Source organism: Mobula hypostoma, chromosome X1, assembly GCF_963921235.1.
Source record: "Mobula hypostoma chromosome X1, sMobHyp1.1, whole genome shotgun sequence".
NCBI classification, from domain to species: domain Eukaryota; kingdom Metazoa; phylum Chordata; class Chondrichthyes; order Myliobatiformes; family Myliobatidae; genus Mobula; species Mobula hypostoma.
Window position 1 is genome coordinate 10,450,166 of NC_086128.1, and position 26,593 is coordinate 10,476,758.

Consider the following 26,593-nt stretch of genomic DNA (forward strand, 5'->3'; position numbering starts at 1 on the left):
CCAGAACACCAAATCACCCACGTGGATTCCCAATAGTTGTCGGACCTTCTCCCACACCCATCATTCCCCTTTGTAACCTTAAATAATCCTAGCAGCCTCTCCTTGTAGCTTAATGCCTGAGTCTTTCTCGACTTGGCCGATATTCCTCTGTGAACAGATGCCTTTCTGACCCCAGTATCCAGGCTCACACAAGAAGAGTCACAGGATTAGGCACTCATGGAGGAATCACAGTTCATGGAATCCACACTAGGTGAAGATGGGCATCCTGCCCTCAAGCCCACACAGCCACTCTGCAGGCTGGTCTTGTCAGTTTGTTGACCAACAATCTGTCCACCATGCCACAGTATTTTTGTGCTCTCGTGCCTATCCAACGCCCTCCTGAGACCACCTCAGGTCTGCACCCATCACCACTCAGGCACATCACAATTGGAAGAATGATTGCAATGCAGGGCTGCTGGATAGGATCTGGAGAGGTGAGAGAAATGGACTGGTCTGAGGAGCTTACTAGAATATTTGCTGTATTGCAGATGGTAAGGGTGCAGGAGGGCGAGGTGGTGACCAGGTTCCACTGATGACCCAGCGGACCCAGCCAGCCAGGGACTATACCAGCGTGACACCATGCTCCCAGACCAGTGACGAGAATTTCAAGGCTTCAACCTGCAGCATCACTGAGGTGAAGAACAGGTTCCCCGCCACAACAGTGAACCCCATCTCTCCCAGTATGGGCCACCTGCAGAACAGGGACAAAAGCAACGGGACCAATCCCTTCACAGGTACGTCAGCCTCTGTGCTTTAAGGATCTACTGGACGACGGGTCTGTACTCAGGAAGGGCCTAGCCTGTCTGCTGAGCCCTGATGCATAGTTTCAACCTAAAATGATGATAATTCCTCCCCCCACCCACCTCACATTCTACTTGACCTGCTGAGTTCCTCCAACAAGTTGTTCTTCTCATCTCCTGTTTCCCAGTTCCATTCTTTCTACCTGGTCCTCTTGTCATGGTGAGACAGAAGTGCTGGGCGAGGGGGAAGAGATGTGGTCGGAAACTCAGCTGAGACTTGGGGGGGTGCGAAATACCCAGGGAAGCCCCAGATAGTATCTGTGTAACGGATCAGCATCTTTGGTTGTGGTGATAGTGCAGTGTCATGAGTGTCCCAGAGATCTGAACTAACAGTCCAAAGATGTAAGTTCAGAGTACTGTAGAACTTAAATTCAGATAGTAATCAGGGATTTAAAAAATCGTTGGTAACTGTGACCACAGAACTATGAGGTTGTTATAAAATTACACCTGATTCACTGATGTTCTTTAGAGGAGGAAGTCTGTCATCCGTATCACAGTCTCTGGCCCATATGTGACTCTTGACCACTTGTGAATGGCCCTTGCTGTACTCTGTAATGGCTGAATTAAGCCACTCACTTGTACCAGTAACCTCCCACACTGAAATAGAAAGAGGATGAATCCAGGCCAGTGTCCAGTGTTGACCTGGGCACCAAAGTCAGACACCTCACGGAGTGCTTCTCACAGATATCTAGGGACTGGTGTGCAACCTAGGACAGCTGCCCCACAGACCAGTCAAACAACCAGTCAGGCAACATCTGTGGAATACAGTATGGAGATGCAGGGTCTCGACCCAAACGCCAACCATCTCTTTGCCCCCTGACCTGCATATTCCTCTAACAATTTGTATTTCAGTCCAGATTCCTTGTCCTGTATCTCTGAGTTAATGTTTCATTTGGAAACATTTCATGGAAATTGTTCACCATCCCCACTGATAACTGGAGCCAGCTGTGAGTACCAAAGGCACTTGTAACCATGTTCAGCCAGAGGTGTGAAGTGGACAATCCATCTTGATTGCCTCCTGAGACCAACACCGTTACAAAGTCTAATGGTTACAGTGAGAGTATTAGTCACAGCAAAACTGTGTGGTGAGACAACACACCTCCAGCCAAGCCATTCCAGAGCAGTTACAACATCAGCAATGGAAAATGGCCCAGGTGTGTCCTGCTCTCAAGAGACAGGACAACTCCATTCCTACTGTGATGTCAAGGACAGAGACTCACTTGTGGACCAAGGCTGTAGAGAGGTCTGGACACAAGAGAGTCTGGCTAATTAACACGTAATCATTTGCCAATATTCAGCAAAGTAATGAAGGATATTGTCAGTAGTGCTATCAAGCGACACTTTCTGGCTGGTAACCTATTCACCAATGCCCAGTTTCAGCTTCGTCAGAATCTCTTGTCTCCAGACCTCCCCACCGCTGCCCAAGTGAGAGTCACTGTCCCTGACACCACAGCAGTATTTGCTCAAGTCTGGCATCAGGCTGCCTCAGTGAAACCATTCAACCATGTGGTTTAAACTGCAGTGGTCCAACATGATAAACAAATAAACTTGAACTTGTCATTATAGTACAGTGGATCAAAACTACTCATATCTGGTAAAATAAATTAAGTAGCAGTTTGATCTGCTACTTAATCTCACTATCATGACTTTGATCATATTCTTTGCTGTCTTTACTAAATTCTGTGGCTGTTGGGTTGAGGTTTTTCTCTGCAGCGTGTCAATCAGCCTGAAGTTACCTGACCCACTTCCTGTCACCAGGTACGTACACCAGTGTGTCCAATATGTTCAGCTTCTGGACCGAGAGAAAAGGCATTGAGTGCTTGGAGCCACACAGGCGTTCACTATCAGCTCATGCAAACCTAGAGACGGCATCCAGCCTAGAGGAGAGGGCCAGGCTGGAGGTGGAGTCCAGGCTGGAAATGCTGCACGCTCAGCTGAACAGGTGAGAACAACACATCGGTGTCATCTCAGGCAGCCAGAGAGACTGAGACCAGGATCATCAACTCTGGCGTCCTGTTGGGAGGCCAATCGTCTTTCCCTCCGCAGGGGCTGATTGCTACATTACCGAACTGTGGGAACAGTACTCAATCTTGTTTTCACTGGACTGTGTGATCCATATCGGTTCTACAGTAGTAAAGCCTGTTTATATTCAAGCAGGACGACCCCTCTCCTCAGCAGCATACACTTGGTTAGTTACTCAATATCACACTCACTCTAATTCTTAGTTCTCACATTTACATTTGTGCTCTGTATTAACAATCATACTCATTTTCTGTACTCACATGCCAGTTCTCCCAATTACAGCAATACACTAATACAATACACCAAACTTCTCCTTCTGATACATGTCCTTGAACTTGGACAATTTTGCAGATACCCTTACTTTCCTAAAGCATTTAATGTTCATGCTGAAGTCTACCGATTTCCACCTCAGCTCAGACTCACTCACTCTCATTCTCACACACTGATCTTTGCACGTGTTCAGCTGAAGGTTACACGATTTGGATGCCCTGAGTTCAGTCTGAATGCTCAGTTGCAATTGTGATGCATCTGTTCTAATATTGTGCACTTGAGTCACACTGAAGGTTTATAGACCCGGGGCTGAAAGGTAGCACTAGTCTAGTTGATGGACTGAATGGCTTCATTTGTTGTCAATTCTCTCTGATTTCTGTTCTCTTGCTGAGCCAGGGGGAGGACCGAATGTCAGTGGAGGTTGGGCAGGGATGGGAAGGGGAGAGGACGAGAGTATGGCCCCAGTTTCAGGGTGGACAACTGTTGAGCCTCAGCAGTAATACACTGGTCAAGGTATGGCACAGGGCCTCTTGGATTAGCCACTACCTCTGCCATTCTCTTTCCTTCCATGTCCCCACAGGTTGGAGACCAGGATGACAGCGGATATGAATGTCATCCTGCAACTACTACAGAGACAAGCAATACCAGCGCCCGTGCCACCCGCCTACAGTGCTGTCTCCCCAGTGTCTCACCCCATCGATGTGTACACGCCCCTCTCCGCAGAACCCAAACTCACACCTTCTACTCAACCTACCCCTCCACTACAAACACCTGCTCTGGAGGTACGTCACACCTTTACCTAAGTAAATGACCGATAGCGTCCATGTGAATGCATTAGTAATGGCCAATCAGCTTGTAAAAGGCAGCCGTGATGTTTGTTTACAGCCATGGTGGGTTGGTGGTATAGATAGCAATGCTGTATGTGCTTGGGAGGAGATAATCTTCAACAGAGCTCCAGTCTCAGTGCCCACACCTCAAGCTCCCACCATTGTCCATCGGTGGATGCTGTCCCAGATCATCTGGAGAGACCACATTACCACTGAAATTAGACTTTCAATTGTAAGTCGGCAGCTTTTGCCCATTTCTGATAACAGGAAACAAGCATTTAGAACATAGAACAATACAGCACAGTACAGGACCTTTGGCCCACGATGTTATGCCGACCTTTATAAACCTACTCCACAATCTATCTAACCCTTCCTTCCTACACAGCCTACAACCCTCCATTTTTTCTTTCATCCGTATATCTATCTAAGATTTTCTTAAATGTCCCTGATGTATCTGCCTTTACCACCGGCCCCAGCAGTGTGTTCCAGGCACTTACCAGCCTCTGTGTAAAAACCTATTTCTGACATGTCCTCTAAATTTTCCTCCATTCCATAAGACCATAAGATATAGAAGCAGAATTCGTCAATTAGGCCATTTGGCCCATCCTGTTCTGCCATTCAATCATGGCTGATCCTTTCCCCCCCCTCCTCAACTCCATTCCCGGCCTTCTCCCCGTAACCTTTGATACCATGTCCAATCGGGAACCTATCAGTCTCTGCCTTAAATACACCCAATGACCTGACCTCCACAGCTGCAAGTGGTAACAAGTTCCACAAATTCACCACTCTCTGGCTAAAGAAATTTCTCTGCATCTCTGTTTTAAATGGACGTCCCTCTATTCTGAGGCTGTGCCCTCTTGTCCTAGACTCTCCCAACATGGGAAACATCCTTTCCACATCTACTCTGTCTAGGCTTTTCACTCACCTTAAAAGGATGTCCTCTGGTATTAGTCTGTGCCACCCTGGGAAAAAGGTGCTTACTGTCCATTCTATCTTTGCCTCTTATAATCTTATACACCTCGATCAAGTCGTCTCTTATCCTCCTTTGCTCCAAAGAGAAAAGCCTTCGCTCGTTCAGCCTTTCCACATAAGACATGCTCTCTTAATCCAGACAACATCCTGATAAATCTCCTCTACCCTTTCTCTAAAGTTTCCACATCCTTCCTATAATGAGGTAACCAGAACTGAACACAATACTCCACGTGTGGTGTAACCAGAGTTTTATAGAACTGCAATATTTACTTCAAAAGATTAGGAAATTAGTTTCTGCCTTAAGCACATTATTGGGGTGCAGAGTGGTTCTTATTGACCAGGATGTATGTCTTCTGTCACACTTGGATCTGCAGATGAGGCTGTTGAATGTATCTGACAAAATATTTCCTATTGAATTTTGCTTCTCTCCTTAGAGTCCATGCTATGTCAAGCCGGAGCAAGGCCAGGTGAAATCCCGGGACTCCTTGTGCAGCGGAGTGCCGCTAGATCAGGCTGTCAGCCTTCACCCTCTCCCTGCCCTGGATACACAGCTCCAGAGTCCTGTTGCCTCGCCCACCTGCTTCAACACAGCTCGCTTCCCCTCACTCCCAGAGAACCTGGAAACCGCTGCATGCACAGACATTAAAAGGCATGTTTCCGACCCAGTCCTTCCAGGTAGTTAGTGATGTAATCAGGAGTTTCAGGAACTTCCATCAGTCCTCCCCTCCATTTTCGAAGCACACCATGTTGGCGCTGATCTGGATGTATGCCAGTGGATGGGAGAACAGGCAGGATTGTGTCACCAGAGCTGCTCTCGGACACTGACGCAGATCGGACTTGTAGGAATTAGACAAAACTAAGAAGGAATGAAGCAAGACTGATTGACTTATTTTTATCACTTTATTTTTAAGGTATTTATCATTCACAGGAAAAGAACCACACAGAACTCTACGAACAGTCTCAGAGCATTTCATTAACACTGGTCTAGTTGCTGATTGACAACGTTTGTTCAACGGGTTAGACTGGACATTGGTGGGTTGCCATGGAGGAATAGAGGGTGTGCAGTGAGACACGGGACCTTTACTCTATGTCTCACCCTGTTGTACCCGACATTAATAGGTATGTGCTGAAGGGAGCTGCTTCTTTGTATGCTGAGTGTAATATTAACTTTGGGCAATGTGTAAGAGGGGCTGTTGCAGATTGGCTGAGGAGTGTGCCTCTGCCTGGCATTCCTTTCCATTGTACTCTGTCTACCAGAGCCTGCTTTATCCATCGACAGCAGTTCAAATCCCTCAACTGCAAACAACAATGTAGGACTCCTGCAAATCCTCTCCAACCTTACATTCCATCAACACTTCAATCTGAAGACGATTTGGCTTATTTCATCAAGTTTTTCAGTGTGAGTGTTTCCCATGTGTCACAGCCAGTGAACACACTCTGCACCAATTGCTCTCTCCAGGCAGTCAGCTCATTGTTCCCAATTCCTGTTGCCCTCACAACCCAGGAGCCGGAGACTCAGATGGGACTCATTTGCTGAAAGATGAGTGAAACCTGATTTAGCAAACGAAAATAAGGGAAGTAATCTGATTGGTCTAGCAACTTTGTTCAAGGAGACAGATTTGCACTGGGAGCATTTAATAAACAGTAATCCTATGGTCTGAACATTGTTGTTCTTATTGGACTGTGAATCAATGAGCAGATTCTGGGCCACAAAGGGAATACTGGATACAGGAGATCTGCCATTTAGAAAAGACCTACTCAGACACCATCCAGGTGCATGGGGAAGATCACATATGTTGTTCTGACCAATAAACTTCCTCCCCCCCCCCCCAAAAAACAAACAAAAACACCCACACACATCACAGAAACAGGCCCTTCAGCACACTTTGTTTGCCAACTAACACCATTTTCCATGCCTTGGCAACTGAAGTGCTTGTCCAGATACCTTATAAATGCTGTGACCTCCACTGCCCACCCCCCCCCCCTTTCAGGTAGTGTGTTCCAGATTCTCATTACCCTCCAGTGAAAATGTTCTCACTCAGCTCCCCTCTAAATCTTCTACCCCTTTGCTTAACCCTAATTCAAGTTTAGACCGCTCTACTATGGGGAATAGTTTCTTTGTTTCTACATGAACTATGCCTCTTATGATTTTGTACACCTCTGTCAAGTCCTCCCTCTCCCATGAAAACAAACCCAGCTTATCCCAACTGAAAAGTTGGTGAATTCTGGTAAATCTCCAGTATGTCCTTCCTTTAATGTGGTGAGCAAAACTGTATCAAATAATCCAGCCGTAGCCTAACAGGCTGCATTTGATATAGTGATTGTATCTTTACTGGGGTGATTAAGTGTGAGAAAATCGGCAGAACGTACACATCCTGCTTCAGGAGCTTGTGAGTACACAAGATATCACTCTAACAGTGATTCATCAGCCTAGAACTCCAACGTTTAGCTAACCAAAAATACCTGTGGTCAGCTCTCAAAGACCGGGCCGTTCTGGGCAATCAGATCCCAGTTCTGCATCTCCTGACCAAGGCTGGATCTTTTTAACCAGTTCCCCAGACAATCGATGAAGTGAATTCCACAACACTGAACACCAACAAGCATTTCCTCCCACATCCCAAGGACACGCTAGCTTGTCAGACCCCAGTTGACCCTCCTCCTCCATTTTCCTGCCTGTCACATGGGGTCTAAACTTGCAGGTACATGAAATACTCAACATTTCATTCTAGACCAAGTTACCACAGTAATAATGGTTCTGTCTGCACAGACAAAATAAGTGAACGTTCAAATGAGTTGAAAGTGTTGTAAGAGTAAACAAGCCCTCAATTATTATTTTACTGAAGCAGTTGAGATTGATAACAGTATTGTTGCGTGTACCTCCTAAAGCCCTTCCTGGCTGTGTGCAAGTGGATTGCCATGGGTCTGATAATTCCAGGTTCCCATAGACTGGGATTCCTCTTAGACACCAGGCAGCAACAGGCACTGCCGGAAACTGAAATGGTTGTTGTTATGTCTGGTACAGAGAAGTACAGAGGGGGAAATGGCACTGATGGTTTCGCTCTGCTGAGAGCCACCAAAAATCTGATAGGTCAAGAGAAAGGGTAATGATGCTTGGGTGGATATGGAAAGGTGAGGAGAAGCCTAGGTGGAACTCCATGGGATGTCTGAGCCAAGTTCTATTGAACATGTTCATTGTAGGTTTTGGATTGTGGCCAGTTTTGTTTTGTGGTACAAACCTGCAAAGATAACTGGTTCGGTTTTATCCTGGATGTGTTGGCTAGAAGATCCGATCACTCCGCAAACCACTGCCTGCAGTCTAAAGACTACATTTGCTTGGATTTCTTCTCGAATCAAAGTTCTGTTTGGATGAAATGTTAACAACTAACTCAATGGGGCCCTCAGTATATACTGGTTTATTGCTGGTTACAGGATACATTACATCATAATATGACTACACTGCATTCCTATTGGTCTGCCTGCCTTTGGGTAAATACATCTCCAGAATCATCAATATATTATTGCAATTAAATGCATGATTTTTAAAAAATTTTAATCACATTTTAATATATTAAAATGAATATACTGTTTGTCAAGCAGTGTGACGCAGCTGAGTTTGGGCCTGCCCTTTGTAACTAGGGCTGGGACTCCACCTTGTGTTCCAGCTTGGTATCTGTCTTCAATGCGCTCGGGCACTCTCCACACCTGGTTCTCTTTGGCGACAGCAGAAAACTGTACACTATCACAGCCAAGGCTCCCCCCAGCAGGGGTCCCACCCAGAAGATCTGCATTGATAAAAACATACACTTTAATTTTCAAAACACCACCCTGTGCTCACAGCATAGAAGACAGACATTCCCCTCAAGCTGAAATTCCCAAGGTGAAGGATAGAAGTAGATCGCCAGCCTGCTCCAAAAGAAGATACAGGAAGCAGCTGCTCCCAACATCAACCTACTGTTAAGCAACTAGTTGGTAAATTTAATTAGTAAATTGGTTTATTATTGTCCTGTGTACTGAGGTACAGTGAAAAACATGTCTTCCATACCACATGCACAGATCAGTTCAATACAACAGTGCATCGAGGTAGTAAACTATAAGAGATAGGAGCAGAATGAGGCCATTCAGCCCATTGAGTCTGCTCCACTATTCCATCATGACTGATTATCCCTGTCAACCCCATTTTGCCTTCTCCCTGTAATCTTTCACACCTTTATTAATCAAGAACCCAATGACATGGCCTCCACAGCTGTCTGTGGCCAACGAATTTCACAGATTCACCACCCTCGGGCTAAGAAATTCCTCATCTCTGTTCTAAAGGAATGTTATTCTATTCTGAGGCTGTACCCTCTGGTGCTAGACTTCCCCACCATAGGAAGCATCCTCTCTATGCCCACTCTATCTAGGCCTTTCAACACTACAAGGTAAAACAATAACAGAATGCAGAATAGAGTGTAACAGCTACAAAGTAAACACAGTGCAGGTAGACAATAAGGTGCAAGATTATAATGAGGTCGATTGTGAGGTAAAGAGTCCATCTTATCGCACTAGGGAAACATTCAATAGTCTTAACAATGGAACAGAAGCTGTCCTTAAGCCTGGTGGTAAGTGCTTTCAGCTTTTGTACCTTCTGCCCGACAGGAGTGGGGAGAAGAGAGAAGGAAGAGAGTTTCTGTGTTGTTTATTACCTGGTGCACCTGTGAGTGAGCTTTCTGTGCTGCACGTGCAAGGAGCCCACATTGCTCTGTGCTGTAGCTTTCTGTTGTCCTCCATGTAAATAATCTGGTCTGTTATTCTTCTCTCCCGCGTGAACAACTCCACATTTTCACATGTTCCAAGCCTACAACGGTATCGCTCCCCAACTCTTCCTGCGCCGATCAACAATTGCTTTGGAGCTGCTTCCTGCACCCATGCTGAGCTTGTTAATTTCATGAACTTTGCCTCCAACTTCCACCCTGCCCTTAAATTTACTTGGTCTATTTCCGACACCTCTCTCCCCTTTCTTGATCTCTCTGTCTCCATCTTTGGAGACAGTCTATCTACTGATATCTTTTATAAACCCACTGACTCTTACAGCTACCTGATCTATACCTCTGCCCACCCTGTCACTTGTAAAAAATGCCATCTCCTTCTCTCAATTCCTCGGTGTTCACTGCATCTGCTCTCAGGATGAGACTTTTCATTCCAAAACAAAGGCGATGTCCTCTTTCAAAGAAAGGGGCTTCCCTTTCTCCACCATCAACGCTGCTCTCAATTGCATCTCTTCCATTTCACACACGTCTGCCCTCACCCCATCCTCTTGCCACCCAACCAGGGATAAGATTCTGCTTGTCCTCACCTACCACCCCATTATCCTCCACATCCTGCACCTAATTCTCCATAACTTCTCCCATCTCCAACGGGATCCCACCACCAAGCACATTTCCCTCCTCTCCCCCCCCCCACTTTCTGCTTTTCGTAGGGATCGCTCCCTACACCCCCTCTTCGTCCATTCATCCCTCCCCACTGATCCCCCTCCTGGCACTTATCCTTGCAAGTGGAACAAGTGCCACGCCTCACGCCTGTCACTGCACCACCTCCCTCACTACCATTCAGGGCCCCAAACAGTCCTTCCAGATGAGGTGACACTTCACCTGTGAGTCTGTTGGGGTCATCCAGTGTGTTCAGTGCTCCCGATGTGGCCTCCTGTATATCAGTGACACCCAACGTAGATTGGGAGACCGCTTTGCTGAGCACCTTTGCTCCATCCGCCACAAAAAGCGGGATCTCCCATTGGCCACTCATTTCAACTCTACTTCCCACTCCCATTCCGACAGTTCAGTCCATGGCCTCCTCTACTGCCATGATTGGAGGAGCAATGCCTTACATTTCATCTGGGTAGCCTCCAACCTGATGGCATAATCATCGATTTCTCCAGCTTCTGGTAATTGCCATCCCTTCTCCCCTTCATCATCCCCCATTCCTGTTTCTCTCTCTCACCTCATCTCCTTACCTGCCCATCACCTCCCTCTGGTGCTCCTCGCTCTTCCCTTTTTTCCATGGTCTTTTGTCCTCTCCTATCAGATTCCCCCTTCTGCAGCCCTTTATCTCTTTCACCAGTCAATTTCCCAGCTCTTTACTTTACCCCGTCCCCCTCTCCTGGCTTCACCTACCACCTTCTACTTCTTCCTTCCCTTACTTACTCTGACTCCATCTTTTTTCCCTCCAGTCTTGCTGAGGAGTCTCAGCCCAAAACATTGACTGTTTACTCTTTTCCATAGATGCTGCCTGGCCTGCTGAGTTCCTCCAGCATGTTGTGTGCATTGCTTTTTAACCTATTAATATTTTGCTGGCTTGTATCCTCCTCATAGCTACTGCCTCTTTCTTTGTATCTGTAATAGTTCACCAAAATACAACTGTCGTCTCTGATCTCAGATTGTCAACTTAGAAATGACCCTTGTTCTCCAACTGCTGTTAGTTACCTACCCCTGATGAGCTGTCTGCCTTGTGAAGGAATCATTTGTTTGACACCTTGTCCAATGCCTTTGAAAATGCAAATAACATCTACCGTTATCCCCTCGATCCACCCCAACCAGCAGAACTGCGGCCTCACAGCTCCAGTGACCCAGGTTCAATCCTGAATTCGGGCACTGACTGTGTAGTTTGCACGTTCTCACTGTGACAGTGTGCACTTCTGCTGGGTTCTTCCCACATCCCAGAGTCATGTGGGCTGGTGGGTTAACTGGTCACTGTAAATTGTCCCTAGTGTATAGGTAAGGAGGGGGCTGTAGTTGATGGGATGTTGGAGAATAAGTGGGATTAGCGTAAAGGGCAGTTCAGTGGTTGCTATGGACTCTATGGGCTTTCCATGCTACAGCTCTCTTTGTGAAGCCATGGGTTCAGGTCACAACTGGTCTGCTAGCACCTTGTAAAAAAAAATGATCCTAATAAATTTGCAATGATAGTTTTGTGCCAACCTAGGTTGTTTTATGTGTTTTATGTTTTCCCTGCCCCAACCCCCCCTTTTTGAACAGGGAGTTTTCCAGCCCTTCAGCACCTACCTCTGCAGAATCGAAGGATTTTTGGATGATAATTACTGTTACATCCACTGTCTCTGTAGCCACTACTTTTAGGATCTGAGAATACAAACTGTCACCCAGGCACGTACGAGCCTTTAAGCCATATGTTTTCTTGAATCAACACACATCAAAGTTGCTGGTGAACACAGCAGGCCAGGCAGCATCTCTAGGAAGAGTGTGTGGTGCTTGAATTTCCAGCATCTGCAGAATTCCTCGTGTTTGTGTTTTCTTGAATACTAACTTTCCAGTGATATTTCATTCCTCCCCAGCATCACTCATTACGAACTAATAGACTACACCCAGGCTTCTGAAAGAGGTGGCTGAAGAGATTATGGAGGCATTAGTAATGATCTTTCAAGAATCACTCAATTCAGGAATGGTTCCAGAAGACCAGAAAATTGCAAATGTCCATGGTATTACAGGAAAGATACTAGCATGGATAGAAGACTGGCTGACTGGCAGGAAGCGAAGTGTGGGAATAAAGGAAGCCTTTTTTTTGGTTGGCTGCCGGTGACTAGTGGTGTTTCACAGGGGTCTGTGTTGGGACCGATTCTTTTTACACTATATGTCAATGATTTGGATGAAAGAATTAGTGGCTCTGTGGCCAGGTTTGCGGATGATACTAAGGTAGGTGGAGGGGCAGGTACTTTTGAGGAAGTAGGGGGAAGCACAGAAGGACTTGGACAAATTGGGAGAATGGACAAAGAACTGGCAGATGGAATGCAGTGTTGGGAAGTGCCTGGTCATCCATTTTTGTAGAAGAAATGAAAGGATTGACTATTTTCTAAATGGAGAGAAAATACAAAAAACTAAGGCGCAATGAGATTTGGGAGTCCTTGTGCAGGATTCCCTAAAGGTTAATTTGCAGGTTGAGTCGGTGGTGAGGAAAGCAAATGCAATGTTAGCACTAATTTCAAGAGGACTAGAATATAAAAGCAAGGATGTAATATTGAGACTTTATAAAGCACTGGCGAAGCCTCTCTTGAAGTGTTGTGAGCAGTTTTGTGCCCCTTATCTCAGAAAATGTGTGCTGAAACTGGAGAGGGTACAAAAGGAGGTTCACAGAAATGTTTCCAGGATTAAATGGTTTGTCAATTGAACAGCATTTGATAGCTCTGGGAAAGGAAACAAAGGAGAATCAGTGGATGTTGTTTATTTGGATTTTCAGGCGGCCTCTGACAAGGTGCCACACATGAGGCTGCTAAACAAGAGCCTGTAGTATTACAGGAAAGATACTAGTGTGGATATATGATTGGCAGGAGGCAAAAAATAGAAATAAAGGGAGCCTTTTCTGATTGGCTGCCAGTAACGAATGGTGTTCCACAGGGGACTATGTTGGGACTACTTCTTTTCACGCTGTATGCCAATAATTTGGATGAAGGAATTGATGGCTTTGAGGCCATGTGTACAGATTATATGAAGATAGGTGGAGGGGGCAGGTAGGTTTGAGGAAGCAGGGAGTTTGCAGGATGACTTGGACAGATTAGGAAAATGGGCAAAGAAGTGGCAGATGGAATATAGTGTAGGGAAGTGTATGATCATGCACTTTGGTAGAAGGAATAAGGGCCTAGACTATTTTCTAAATGGGGAGAAAATTCAAAAATCAGAGGTGCAAAGTGACTTGGGAGTCCTCGTGAAGGATTCTCTAAACGTTAACTTTCAGATTGATACAATGGTAAGGAAGGCAAATGGAATGTTAGCATTCATTTCAAGAGGACTAGAATATAAAAGCAAGGATGTAATGCTGAGGCTTTATAAGGCATTGGTCAGACCACACTTGGAGTATTGTGAGCAGTTTTGTTCCCCTTCTCTAAAAGATGTGCTGGCATTGGAGAGGGTCCAGAGGAAGTTCACGAAAATGATCCCAGAAATGAAAGGGTTAACATATGAGGAGCATTTGATGGTTCTGGGCGTGCACTCACTGGAGTTTAGAAGAATGAGGGGAAATCTCCTTGAAAGTTATTGAATATTGAAAGAAATCGACAGAGTGGATGTGGAAGGAAAATAAATCGGCCATGATGGAATGGTGGAGCAGACTCAGCCCCAATTCTGCTCCTATGTCAAACAGGATGCCTGTTTTATAATGACTTTTGCAAAATATCTGATGAGTATCTCCACCATCTCCTTGTTCTCCATATGCCTGTACCATGTTACCACTGAAGCACTTGTAACTATGTTCACCAAGTGGATGACCTTCCTAAATTCCTCCTGATGTCGCATCCACTGCAGAAGATGGTATTTAGCCAATTGGATTCATGCCATGTGACACTAATAAAGAGCTGAGAGCACTGTATAAAGCATAGAAAACCTACAGAACAATACAGGCCCTTTGGCCCACAATGCTGTGCCGAACATGTACTTACTTTCCTGCCTGATAGCTTCTTATTTCCCCTTACTCCAATCAAATGCCTTTCTAACTTGTCTTTTCCCATCTCTCTCCAATGCTATGGTAAAGAAGATAGAATTGTGATTACTATCTCCAAAATGCTCTCCCACTGAGAGATCTGACACCCAACCAGGTTCATTTCCCAATACCAGATCAAGTACTGCCTCTCCTCTTGTAGGCTTACCTACATATTGTGTCAGGAAACCTTCCTGAACACACCTAACAAACTCCACCCCATCTAAACCCCTTGCTCTCTGGAGATGCCAATCGATATTTGGGAAATTTAAATCTCCCACCACAACAACCCTGTTATTATTGCACCTTTCCAGAATCTGTCTCCCTATCTGCTCCTCAATGTCCCTGTTACTATTGGGTGGTCTATAAAAAACACCCAGTAGAGTTATTGACACCTTCCTGTTTCTAACTTCCACCCACAGAGACTCAGTAGACAATCCCTCCATGACTTCCTCCTTTTCTGCAGCCATGACACTATCTCTGATCAACAGTACCATGCCCCATCTCTTTTGCCTCCCTCCCTGTCCTTTCTGAAACATTTAAAGCCTGGCACTCTAAGTAACCATTCCTGCCCCTGAGCCATCTAAGTCTCTGTAAAGGCTGCCAACATCATAGCTCCAAGTACTGATCCGCACTCTAAGCTCATCCGCTTTGTTCATGATACTCCTTGCATTAAAACAGACACATCTCATGCTATAAGTCTGAGCATGTCCCTTCTCTATCACCTGCCTATCCTCCCTCTCACACTGCCTACAAGCTTTCTCCATTTGTGAGCCAACCGCCCCTTCCTCTGTCTCTTCAGTTTGGTTCCCACCCCCCAGCAATTCTAGTTTAAACTCTCCCCAATATTCTTAACAAACCTCCCTGCCAGGATATTAGTCCCCCCTCAGATTCAAGTGCAACCCATCCTTTTTGTACAGGTCACGCCTGCCCCAAAAGAGGTCCCAATGATCCAGAAATCCAAATCCCTGCCCCCTGCTCCAATCCCTCAGCCACACATTTATCCTCTACCTCACTCTATTCCTATACTCACTGTCATGTGGCACAGGCAGTAATCCTGAGATTACTACCCTTGTGGTCCTGCTTCTCAACTTCCTTCCTAACTCCCTGTAGTCTGTTTTCAGGACCTCCTCCCTTTTCCTACCTATGTAATTGGTACCAATGTGTACCACAACCTCTGGCTGTTCTCCTTCCCACTGCAGGATATCGTAGACACGATCAGAAACATCCCGGACCCTGGCACCTGGGAGGCAAGCTACCATCCATATTTCTTTCCTGTGTCCACAGAATCACCTGTCTGACCCCCTAACTATAGAGTCCCCTATCACTGCTGCCATCCTCTTCCTTTCCCTACCCTTCTGAGCCACAGGGCCAGACTCTGTGCCAGAGGTGCGGCCACTGTTGCTTCCCACAGGTAGGCCATTCCCTCCCCAACAGTACTCAAACAGGAGTACTTATTGTTAAGGTGGGGGGGAGGCAGCCACAGGGGTACTCTCTAGTATCTGACTGTTCCCCTTCCCTCTCCTGACTGTGACTCACATACCTGTCTCCCAGGCCCCAGATTAACTACTTGCCTATAGCTTCTCTCTAACACCTCCTCACTCTCCCTGACCAGACAAAGGTAATCAAGAGGCATCTCCAGTTCCCTAACCCAGTTCCTAAGGAGCTGCAGCTGACGCACCTGGCGCAGATGTGGCCATCATGGAGGCTGGGAGTCTCCTGGACTTCCCACATCTGACACTGAGCACAGAACAACAGCCTCCCATACATACTTTCTGTTTTTTATTCTTCACAAGTAACTTACCTCGCCTCGACCCGTTATCGCCAAAGCCCTCTACTCTGTCGCCCGTTCTGTAAAACCGTCTCCTTTTAAAACTCTTCCCACCGTTCTAACTCGCTGACGTCCAAGCGCCTGCACAGTCGTGCCTCGATCAAACTGCCAAGGAAAAATTGCTCTCCTTTTGAACTCTTCCCACTGGTCTAACTCACTGACGTCCACACGTCTGTGCAGTCATGCCTCGATCAAACCGTGAAGAAAAAAATGATGCCAAGGTGCGAACGTCACCCCAGCTGTTGTACTGAAGACCTCTGCTTCCGAACTAGCTGTTCCTCTGGACAAGACAAGTGTTCTGTTGCACTGACATCCATCCAGCAACATAGAAAACTGCTCAGGGATGTTCACAGGAAGCAGGACTAATCCAATCCAACAACTTTCTCTCAATAAGCAGATGGAAGGTGTCACCAAAAACAGTATCAAACCTCCAATTTGGGGTTCCTCATCCCACACATATCCATATCTCATCACAGCCTTAGTCCAAATATAGACCAAAGAGCTCAGGGCTAGAGGTGAGACAAGAGTGACTGTCATAGGGTCATTGAGCAATGTAGCATGAATACAGGTCCTTCAGCCCAATTCCATGCTGACCACGTCCACATGGCTAATCCCAATTTCCTATGATTAGCCCATATCCCTCTCAGCCCTGCTCCTGCATGCACCTGTCCAAGTGTTTCTTCAATGATACTATTGTACCTGCCTCAACCACTTCCTCTGACAGCTCATTTCAAATACTCACCACCTTCTGTGTGCAAACGTTTCTTTTAAATCTTGCCCCTCTCACCCTAATTCTATAGCCCCCCCCCTTATTTTGGACTCTCCTTCCCTGGGGAAAATATTGTTACTATTCATTTTATCTATGGCTCTCATAATTTTAAAACACTTATATTAATGCATCCCCTCATAGCCCAAAGAATGAAGGCCCAGCCTGGCTACCCTTTCCCTCTAATCCTGTTAAGTCTTTTCTGCATTCTTTCCAGTTTAACCATATCTTTACTATAACAAAGCAAAACTGTGGACAGTATTCCAAAGTGGCCTCAACAACAACTAATTTTTTTTATCGTGTCGCACCAGACAGTCAGCCATTCTTGTCTGGCATGTGGTGTCAGGATTGGTCTCCCTTCGGATTAACTGGGTCACGATATGAACGTTCCTGACTCGACCCTTGGTGTTTTTTTTCACGAGGCCGAGTGGCTAGCTCGACACTCAACCCGGCATGGATGGAAAGCATGCCTGGGGGGTGGCCCGACTTGGATTCGAACTCGGGAGCCTTCGCTCCGGAGTCCAGCGCTGATGCCATTGCGCCACCAGCTGGCTTACAACAACTAATACAACTGCAACATAATGTCCCATCTCCTATATATTCAATGGTATGACCGATGAAGGCCAATGTGCTAAATGTCTTTTTCACCACCCTATCTATACATGGCACTGCTGTCAATGAACTACGTACTTGTACTCCTTGGTCATTCTGTTCCATTACACTCCCCAGTGCCCTACCATTCATGGAATAAGTCATACGCTGTTCTGACTTTACAAAATACATCACTTCATGTATCTGTATTAAAGTCCATTTGCCATTCAGCCAACTTCCCTAACTGATCAAGGTACTCCAGTAATCTTCACTGTTGACAACACCACCTAATTTGATGTCATCTGCAAACTTACTGATTAAGCCTTGTGCTTGTCTCCAAGGTAGTATATGAGCAAGTGTGGTCTCAAGGAGCCCTGGTGAAACTGAAATCAATGGACACCAAGAGGAAAAATCATCCTGATGATTGGGGTCATACCTTGCACAAAGCAAGGTGGTTGCAGTAGTTGGAGGTTAATCATCCCAGCGGTAGAACGTGACTGCAGGTGTTCCTCAGGGCAACGTCCCAGGCCCAGCTATCTTCAGATTCACCAATGCCCTTCCTGCCATCATACAGTCAGCAGTGGGATGTTCACTGATGTTTGCACAAAGTTCAACTTCATTCACTATTCCTTTGCAAACTTATTAGCAACATTCAGTCATGGAACAATATGGGGCCAGTAACATCCATGCCACAAAAGTTCTGTCTCAACTGCTACCCTTAATGCTTAAGGCATGACTATCACCAAGTTTATGAGTGTTACATTCCTGGGGACCATCATTGACTGAAAACACAATTGGACCAGTCACATAAATACCATGACCACTAGAATGGGTTAGGGACCTGGTATCCTGTGGCAAGTGACTCACCTTTGACTCTGCTCGGCACTTGCATCATCTATAGGCCACTAGTTAGGCACCTGATGCAATATTCCTCACTTCTCTCGGTGAGGACAATGCTACTAACCCTGAAGAAACTTGACTCCACCCAGGACAAAGCAGCCCACTGGGCTAGTAGACTACAGATCACCCTGAACACATCTTCACCACCAGTGTGTGTTGGCTACAGTATGAATCATTTACATAATGCACTCACCCTGCCCATCTGACATTGTCCCACAAACCTGTGACCTCTGTCACCAGGAAGAACGAGGGCTGTAGGTGAACATGAACACCAAGTTCACCTCCAAGTCACACAGCTCACTACCTTGGAAATATATCGCTGGTCTTCTTCGTCACTGGGTCTAACCCCCCCAAGCTCCCTTCCCACTAGTACTGTAGATGTAACTCCACCAGAAAGGGACCTCCTCACTACCAATTTCTCAAGAGCAATGATGGGCAATAATGCCCAGATTCTGAACAGGGCTAACTACACTAATTCCACTGGCCGCCTTAGTACACCAAGGCTTCCTTCAAGGATCAACGGTCTTGCACCAACAATCCCTCTGCTTTACAGTTCTTAATATTCTTCCAATGGCAATTCCCAAATGTGTTACTTCACAGTTATTGGTATCAAGATCTATTCACCACTTTTTGTCAAACTAACCAATCCATTAATATCTCACCGTAAATTTGAACTTCCTATTTCAATACTATCAGCTTCTTTCCCAACATCGTCTTCTACATTTAAATTTACACAGAAGCCACAAGAAACAAAGTACAGCATCCACTGTACTGTGGTCATAGTCATAGAACACCATACCACAGAAGTGGGCCCTTCAGCCCATCTAATCATTGCCAATCTTGTGCCTGGTACCATCGATCTGTGCCTGAACCACAGCCCTCCATACCCATCCCATCCACTGCCTAGCCAAGCTTCTCTTAAATGTTGAAATCAACCTGCATCTACCATTTATGGTGATAACTCGGTCCACACTCTCACCATCCCCGAGTGAGGAAGGCCATCAGGTTCCCCTTACACTGTCACCTCAGCAACCTTCTGAGACAACAGCACCACACATGCAGCCAAAGACTGATAAGCATCGGATTGTCTCCATTTCAGAGATCTCAGTGGACATAAGCAATCGCCATTCCATACTGGCTTGCAGTAATAGCTGTCACACTTCCAAACATATCACAAAAATCAAAAATAAACTTGTATAAAACATGTCAGAATTCTCAGCAGGTCAAGCATGGAGTAACTGTGGAGAGGAATAGTTAATGCTTCAGGTCAGAAGTCTTTCTGTCAGAACTCAGTGGGTCAGTCCCAATGAAGGGTCTTCAACCTGAAACATTAACCTTTTCTCTTTCCACAGATGCTGCCTGACCTGTTGAGTGTTTCCCTCAAATTTCTGCTCTTTCTTCTTTGAAGACTTCTGCAGCAACTGATCAAACCTGTGCAGTGTTGCACCCATTTAAACATTCAATTGCCCCTACTCCCAATGGTCCTCTTCTCCTCCCTTAGACCATAAGCCTTGGAAGCTGGGACTCGTGCAGCTGAAGGTACATCCTGTGCCTGTGGTTCTCCAGCATACTGGAAGCAACCTGCAGTTCCTACATAGTGAGAATGAGCAGTCCACAGGCCTGAAGTGTCTTACCAAGTAGTTATTAGATTAACTCACAAAAAAGACTTAACATTCTCTTACTACTGAATTATTTACCATTTTATTTACTCAAACTACTTAAATTACTCAAGCTACTTATCTTTCAAAGTTACTTGTGACGCATGTGCGTCACCAAACTTCTGATTGCTGAATTCTGATAATCATCAGGCTTCTGATTGCCGTATGAAGACTGCTTGACGGTTCTGGGCCTGTACTCACTGGAGTTTAGAAGAATGGGGGTGGACAATATGCAGATAGGTGGAGGAGAAGACAGTGTTGAGGAAGCAGAAGGATTTAGACAGATTCTGAGAAAGGGCAAAGAAGTGGCAGATGGAATATAATGCAGGGAAGTGTATAATCATGCACTTTGGTCGAAGGAATAAAGGTGTAGACTATTTTCTAACAGGGGAGAAAATTCAGAAATCAGGGGTGCAAAGGGACTTGGGAGTCGTAGTGCAGGATGTTGAAAGGCCTAGATAAGGTGGAGAGAATTTCCAATAGTAGGGGAGTCTAGGTCCAGAGGGAACAGCCTCAGAATACAAAGGTATGGCTTTAGAGCAGAGATGAGGAGAAATTTCTTCCGCCGGAGGGTGGTGAACCTGAGGAATTCACTGACACGGGCGGCTGTGGAGGCCAATTCATTGGGTATATTTAAAGCAGAGGTTGATAGGTTCTTGATTAGTCAGGGTGTCAATGGTTACAGGGAAAAGGCAGGAGAATGGGGTTGAGAGGGTTAATAAATCAGCCATAATGAAATGGCAGAGCAGACTTGATGGGCAGATTGATTATCCTTGTAGCATCTACTCTCAACAACACAGGCTACAAGAACCTCTCTCTTGTTGGATGAGTGCAAGGACTGAGGCTTTGCAATGCTTCCTCCCGGATCCACTGTAGTCACGCCTCACACTACTGGTCCACTGACAGTTTCACGGTATTTATCCAAAGAAACAATGAATCCAGATAACTTCCCCAGCCTTGATGCTCAGACTCCAGCTCATCAACTCTGAACCAAGCTTCTACAAGGCGCAGCCACTTCCTTCACACGTCGTTAATGAGGAACACAATATTCACCATTAGCTCTATAACGCGTCACCCGCTGTCACACCCAGCAGCTCAAGCAGCATCTGTGGAGACTAAACCGATGGTCAACCTGCTAGTTGACCTGCTGAGTTTCTCCAGCAGTTTGTTTCTGCTCCAGTCTACAGAATCTGCTATCTTATGTCTCCAGATCACCTGCTTAGTTTATCATAGTTATTATTTTTTCAATTAAGATGCTTGATTTTTTAAAACAAAATGTGAAACCCAAACTCAAGTCAGCAGTCCCACAATAATGAATATTTCCACCCTCTGAGACTGAGACCCTGACTGATTTATTCTCTGACATTCTCCCCATCACTGTTCATGAGTGAACAAGAGATGGAGAGTTGAGGGGTGGGTGGGGGGCGGGGGGAGGCCCCAAGGTAGGCCAGCCAAGACCGGGATCTCAGCTCAACCACTCATTGGTGGAATGTGTCACGTGCTGTCTTGTGACAAACCCCGAAGAATCAGGGAAGAACACACGGCCCAGTGTGGAAGTGAAGGCATGTTACTCACCCAGTGCTGAGAGAAGTTTGATGTTATAACAGCAGGTCCCAGGGAGCGCGCAGGGTTCATGCCGCATCCAGTGAATCGGATCTGTAGGTAGTCACCAACAGGAGTTAGTCTGCAAGGTCTTTCTCACTTAGAAAATGGGTGTATGCACAGAGTGGGAGATCAGTCATGGAGGGTGGGGAGTGTTTCTTTCACAGAAGCTTCGAAGGAAAACTAGGATCTGAGGGTAGTTATTGGAGCAGGAAGCATGACATGTGATTGAACGGACTGAGATGTCAAGTGCACTGCATTATCGGCCATTTGGCTGCGATTCATTAATACTGTGAAGCAACTAAACTTCACCTTCTTCACAGTGAAATGACTATTCGCAGCTGCAGAATATTAAAAGATTAAATACCTCGCTGCCCTCACTGAGACACTCTATCGCTGTATGGATGGATCTGAAAACTCTGCATCCATTTAAGCTAGATAACTTTCCTGAAGTGATTCACAGTTAACAGATGCCTAGAGCGTAATGTGGAGGTCACTGACTGGATCACAGTGACTGAAGATCTTTGTAAGATACCATTGTAGCTGTTTTAATCTGGTATGTGAAGCTGAGTGTGCAGGAACAGGTGGAGCTTCAGGGCTTTCTGAGGATCCTTCCTGGACCAAACACTACTCATAGTGCATCCAGAAAGTCATCTTCAGGGGAAGAGCCTGACCTGGGGCTCCCGCAGTAGAGAATTTGGATGGAGTGACCCATCACCCACATGTTCCTCTTCTTCCACTTCCTTTTGGTCACCTTGCTAATGGACCTTCCTTCACCCTGCTGTGCACTGTCTGGAGATCTATGTCTGGCTCTATCTCAGAGCTTGTGGTGCACGCCAGACCACCTTGTGTTGGGAGATCCAACACAGTGCAGACAGCGAACCAAAATTGTCCACACCTTGTTTGTTCTAACTGGACATCCCTCAATTCTGAGCCTGTGCCCTACGGTATTAGACTCCCCCACTATAGGAAACATCCTCCCTGCATCCACTCTATCAGGACCTTCCAACATTTGATTGGTTTCAATGAGACTCCCCCTCATTCTTCTAAACTCCAGTGAGAACAGGCCCAGAGCCATCAAATTCTTTCATTCCTAAGATAGTTCTCATAAACCTCCTCTGGACCCTCTCCAATGCCAGTATATCTCTTCTTCAATAAAGGATCACAAAACTGATCACAATACTCCAAAGGTGGTCTGACCAGTGCCTTATAAAGCTTCAGCGTTACATCCTCGCTCTTATACTGTATTCTGGTCCTCTCGAAATGAGTGCAAACATTGCATGTGCCTTACCACAGGCCAACCTACATGTTAACCTTTAAGGAATCTTACATGACAGCTCCCAAATCCCTTCGCACCTCTTGACTTTTGAATTTTCTCCCCAGTTAGAAAATAGTTCATGCCTTTATTCCTTCTACAAAGTGCATAACCTGCTTCAACACGACCTGCCCCCTCCACCTATCTTCATATCATCCGCAAACAGCCATGAAACCATCATTTCCTTCATCCAATCATTGACATATAATGTGAAAAGAAACAGTTCCAACACCGACCCCTGCGGAATTCTACAAGTCACCAGCAGCCCCTTTATTCCCAGTCTTTGCCTCCTGCCAGTCCGCTATGCATGCTAGTACCTTTCCTAGTTAAGCAGCCTCATGTGCGGCACCTAGTCAAGGCCTTTGAAAATCCAAATAAACAATATCGACTGACTCTCCTTTGTCTATCCTGCTTGTTATTTCTTCAAAGAATTTCAACAGATTTGTCAGGCAAAATTTCTCCTTGAGAAAACCATGCTATTTTATCATGTCCCTCCAAGTAACCTGAGACCTCGTCCTTAACAATCGACTCCAACATCTTCCCAACTGCTGAGGTCAAGCTAAATAGCGTATAATTTCCTGTCCTTTGCCCCCTTCCCTTCTTAAAGAGTGGAGTGACATTTTCAATTTTCCAGCCCTTGGGAACCATTCCAGAATCTAGTGATTCCTAAAAGATCATTACTAATGCCTCCACAATCTCTTTAGCTACCACTTTCAGAACCCTGCAGTGTAGTCCATCTGGTCCAAATGACTTGTCTACCTCCAGATCTTTCAGCTTCCCAAGCACCTTCTCTCTAGCAATACAACTACACTCACTCTGCCCCCTGACACTCAAATTTCTGGCATGCTGGCATAGTGTCTTCCACAATGGAAACTGACACAGAATATTTATTAAGTTCATCCACAATTTCTTTGTTCCCCGCACCCCCCCCCCCACACTATTACTACCTTTCCAGTGGTCCGGTATCCACACTCGTCTCTCTTATACTCTTTATATATCTGAAAAATCTTTTGGAATCCACTTTGATATAATTGGCAGGCTTTCCTTCGTATTTCATCTTTTCTCCCTTTATGGTTTTTTTAGTTGCTTTCTGTTGCGATTTAAAAGCTTCCCAATCCTCAACCTCCCCACTAATTTTTGCTCTATTAGATTAGATTAGATTCAACTTTATTGTCATTGTGCCGAGTACAGATACAAAGCCAATGAAATATAGTTAGCATCTGACCAGAAATGCAAGAATAGTTATTTACAAAATAACTGTGAATAAAAAGTAAGTGCTACAACACACAAATATAAAAGTACTGAGACAGTACAATATGGATGCAATACTGCTTAGCGCTGTGATGTGAGGTTCAGTAGGGTCACAGCCTCAGGGAAGAAACTCTCCCTGTGCCTCCTGGTGCAGGAGCGGAGGCTCCTGTAGTGCCTACCAGATGGGAGGAGAGTAAAAAGTCCATGGTTAGAGTGAGATGTATCCCTGATAATGCTTTTCACCCTGCCCAGGCAGCGTTTATGGTAGATGTTCTCAATGGTGGGCAACTGGGTACCGATAATCCGCTGGGCAGTTTTCACCACACACTGGACTGCTTTGCGGTCCGATACGGGACAATTGCCATACCATACTGAGATGCAGTTGGTGAGTATGCTCTCAATGGTACAGCGGTAAAAGTCTGTCAGTATCCTGGGACAGAAGTGAGCTTTCTTGATGCTCCACAGGAAATAAAGGTGCTGTTGTGCCTTTATGATCAGGATGGAGGAGTTCAGGGACCAGGTGAGATCCTCGGAAATGTGGACACCAAGGAATTTGAAGATTGATACATGCTCCACTACAGTTCCATTGATGTAGATGGGGACGTGAGTGTGACTCCTGGCATGCCTGAAGTCTACAATGATCTCCTTGGTCTTCTGGGTGTTAAGGGCCAGGTTGTTGTCGGCACACCACGCGGCCAGGTGCTGGACCTCGTCCCTGTAGGCCGTCTTGTCATCCCCTCTGATCAGACCAACCACCGTGGTGTCATCTGCGAACTTGATTATGGAGTTAGAACCATGTACAGGAACGCAGTCATAGGCGAAAAGGGAGTACAGAAGAGGGCTCAGCACACAGCCTTGAGGCACACCAGTGATCAGGGTGAGAGTGGAGGAGGAGAGGTTGTCTAACTTAACTGATTGGGGTCTGTTAGTCAGAAAGTCCAAGGTCCAATTGCAGAGGGATGAGCTGATACCAAGCTGGCGAAGTTTGGCAATCAGCTTGGAGGGGATCACAGTATTGAATGTCGAACTAAGGTCAATGAACAGCATTCTGACGTAAGGGTTGGGGCTGTCCAGGTGGGTCAGGGCAGAGTGAAGTGCCGTGGAGATGGCATCCTCTGTTGACCTGTTGATGCAATAGGCAAATTGATGGGGGTCCAGGGTAGTGGGCAGACAGGATTTCAGATGTGATAGAACCACATCCTCTATGCCCTCTCCTTTGCTTTTATTCTGACTTTGACTTCCCCTATCAGCCACAGTTGCATAATTCTGCCTTTAGAATACTTCATCTTTGGGATGAATCTTTCCTGTGACTTCCAAGTTTCCAGCCAATGCTACTGTCCCTGTTAGTATCCCTTTCCAATCAATTTTGGCCAGCTCCTCTCTCATGCCTCTGTAATTCCCTTTTACTATACTGTGATACTGAAACATCTAACTTTAGGTTCTCCTTCTCAAACTGCAGAGTGAATTCTCTCAATTTATGATCACTGTCTCCAAGGGGTTCCTTTACCTTAGGCTCCCTTATCAAATCCAGGTCATTACATAACATTCAATCCAGAACTGCTGTTCCTCTAGTGGGTTCAACCACAAGCTGCTCTAGAAAGCTATCTTGTAGACATTCTACAAATTCCCTCTCTGGGGATCAAGCACCAACCTGATTTTCCCCAATCTACCTGCATCTTGAAATCCCTCATGATTATCACAACATTGTCCTTCTGACATATCTTTTCTATCTCATGTTGTAATTTGTAGCCCACATCCTGGCTACTGTTCAGAGGCCAGTATAGACTGTAACTACTCCCATCAGTGTCATTTTACCCTTGCAGTTTAACTCTAACCACAAGGATTCTACATCTACGTCATCTTTTTCCTAAGGATTTGATTTCATTTTTTACCAACAGAGCCCCACCCCTCTGCCTACCTGCCTGTCCTTTCAATACAATGTGTATCCTTAAGCTCTCAGCTATAACCTTCTTTCAGCCACAACTCAGAGATGCCCACAACATTATATCTGCTAACTTAACTGTGCTACAAGTTCATCTACCTTATTCCATGAACTGTGTGCATTCAAATATAACATCTTATCATATCACCTTATTCTTGGCCTCACTGGCACGTGGCACAGGCAGCAATCTGGAGATTGCTACCCTGAAGGTCCTGCTTTTCAGCTTTCTGCCTAACTCCCTATAATCTCTCTTCAGGCTCTCCCATTTCCTACCTATATCGTTGGTACCAATATATACCACGACTTCCGGCTGTTCACCCTCCCCCTTTAGAATGTCGTGGACCCAACCCAAGA

General features: G+C 45.8%; 2 protein-coding genes across 7 annotated transcripts in view; one reads left to right on the forward strand and one right to left on the reverse strand.

Moving 5' to 3' along the window:
* Window positions 1–6,877, forward strand: part of kcnh6a (potassium voltage-gated channel, subfamily H (eag-related), member 6a) — a 164,773-nt gene extending 157,896 nt beyond the window's left edge. For all 4 annotated transcript variants that reach the window (XM_063037996.1, XM_063037997.1, XM_063037998.1 and 1 more), the window contains 4 exons: window positions 528–773; window positions 2,598–2,781; window positions 3,712–3,913; window positions 5,365–6,877. In XM_063037996.1, the coding sequence (XP_062894066.1) occupies window positions 528–773; window positions 2,598–2,781; window positions 3,712–3,913; window positions 5,365–5,613 (881 nt within the window). In that variant the 3' untranslated portion in view covers window positions 5,614–6,877. The remainder of the gene's footprint in view (window positions 1–527; window positions 774–2,597; window positions 2,782–3,711; window positions 3,914–5,364) is intronic.
* Window positions 6,878–6,904: 27 nt separating this feature from the next.
* LOC134340584 (aquaporin-5-like) overlaps window positions 6,905–26,593 on the reverse strand; it is a 43,815-nt gene continuing 24,126 nt past the window's right edge. The window contains exons 2-3 of one of the 3 annotated variants that reach the window (XM_063038003.1): window positions 21,705–21,785; window positions 6,907–8,712 (exon numbers count right to left, since the gene is read on the reverse strand). In XM_063038003.1, the coding sequence (XP_062894073.1) occupies window positions 8,563–8,712; window positions 21,705–21,785 (231 nt within the window). In that variant the 3' untranslated portion in view covers window positions 6,907–8,562. Of the gene's footprint in view, window positions 8,713–21,704; window positions 21,786–26,593 lie in introns of all 3 variants that reach the window. The other 2 variants (XM_063038000.1, XM_063038002.1) reach the window with 2 other exon arrangements.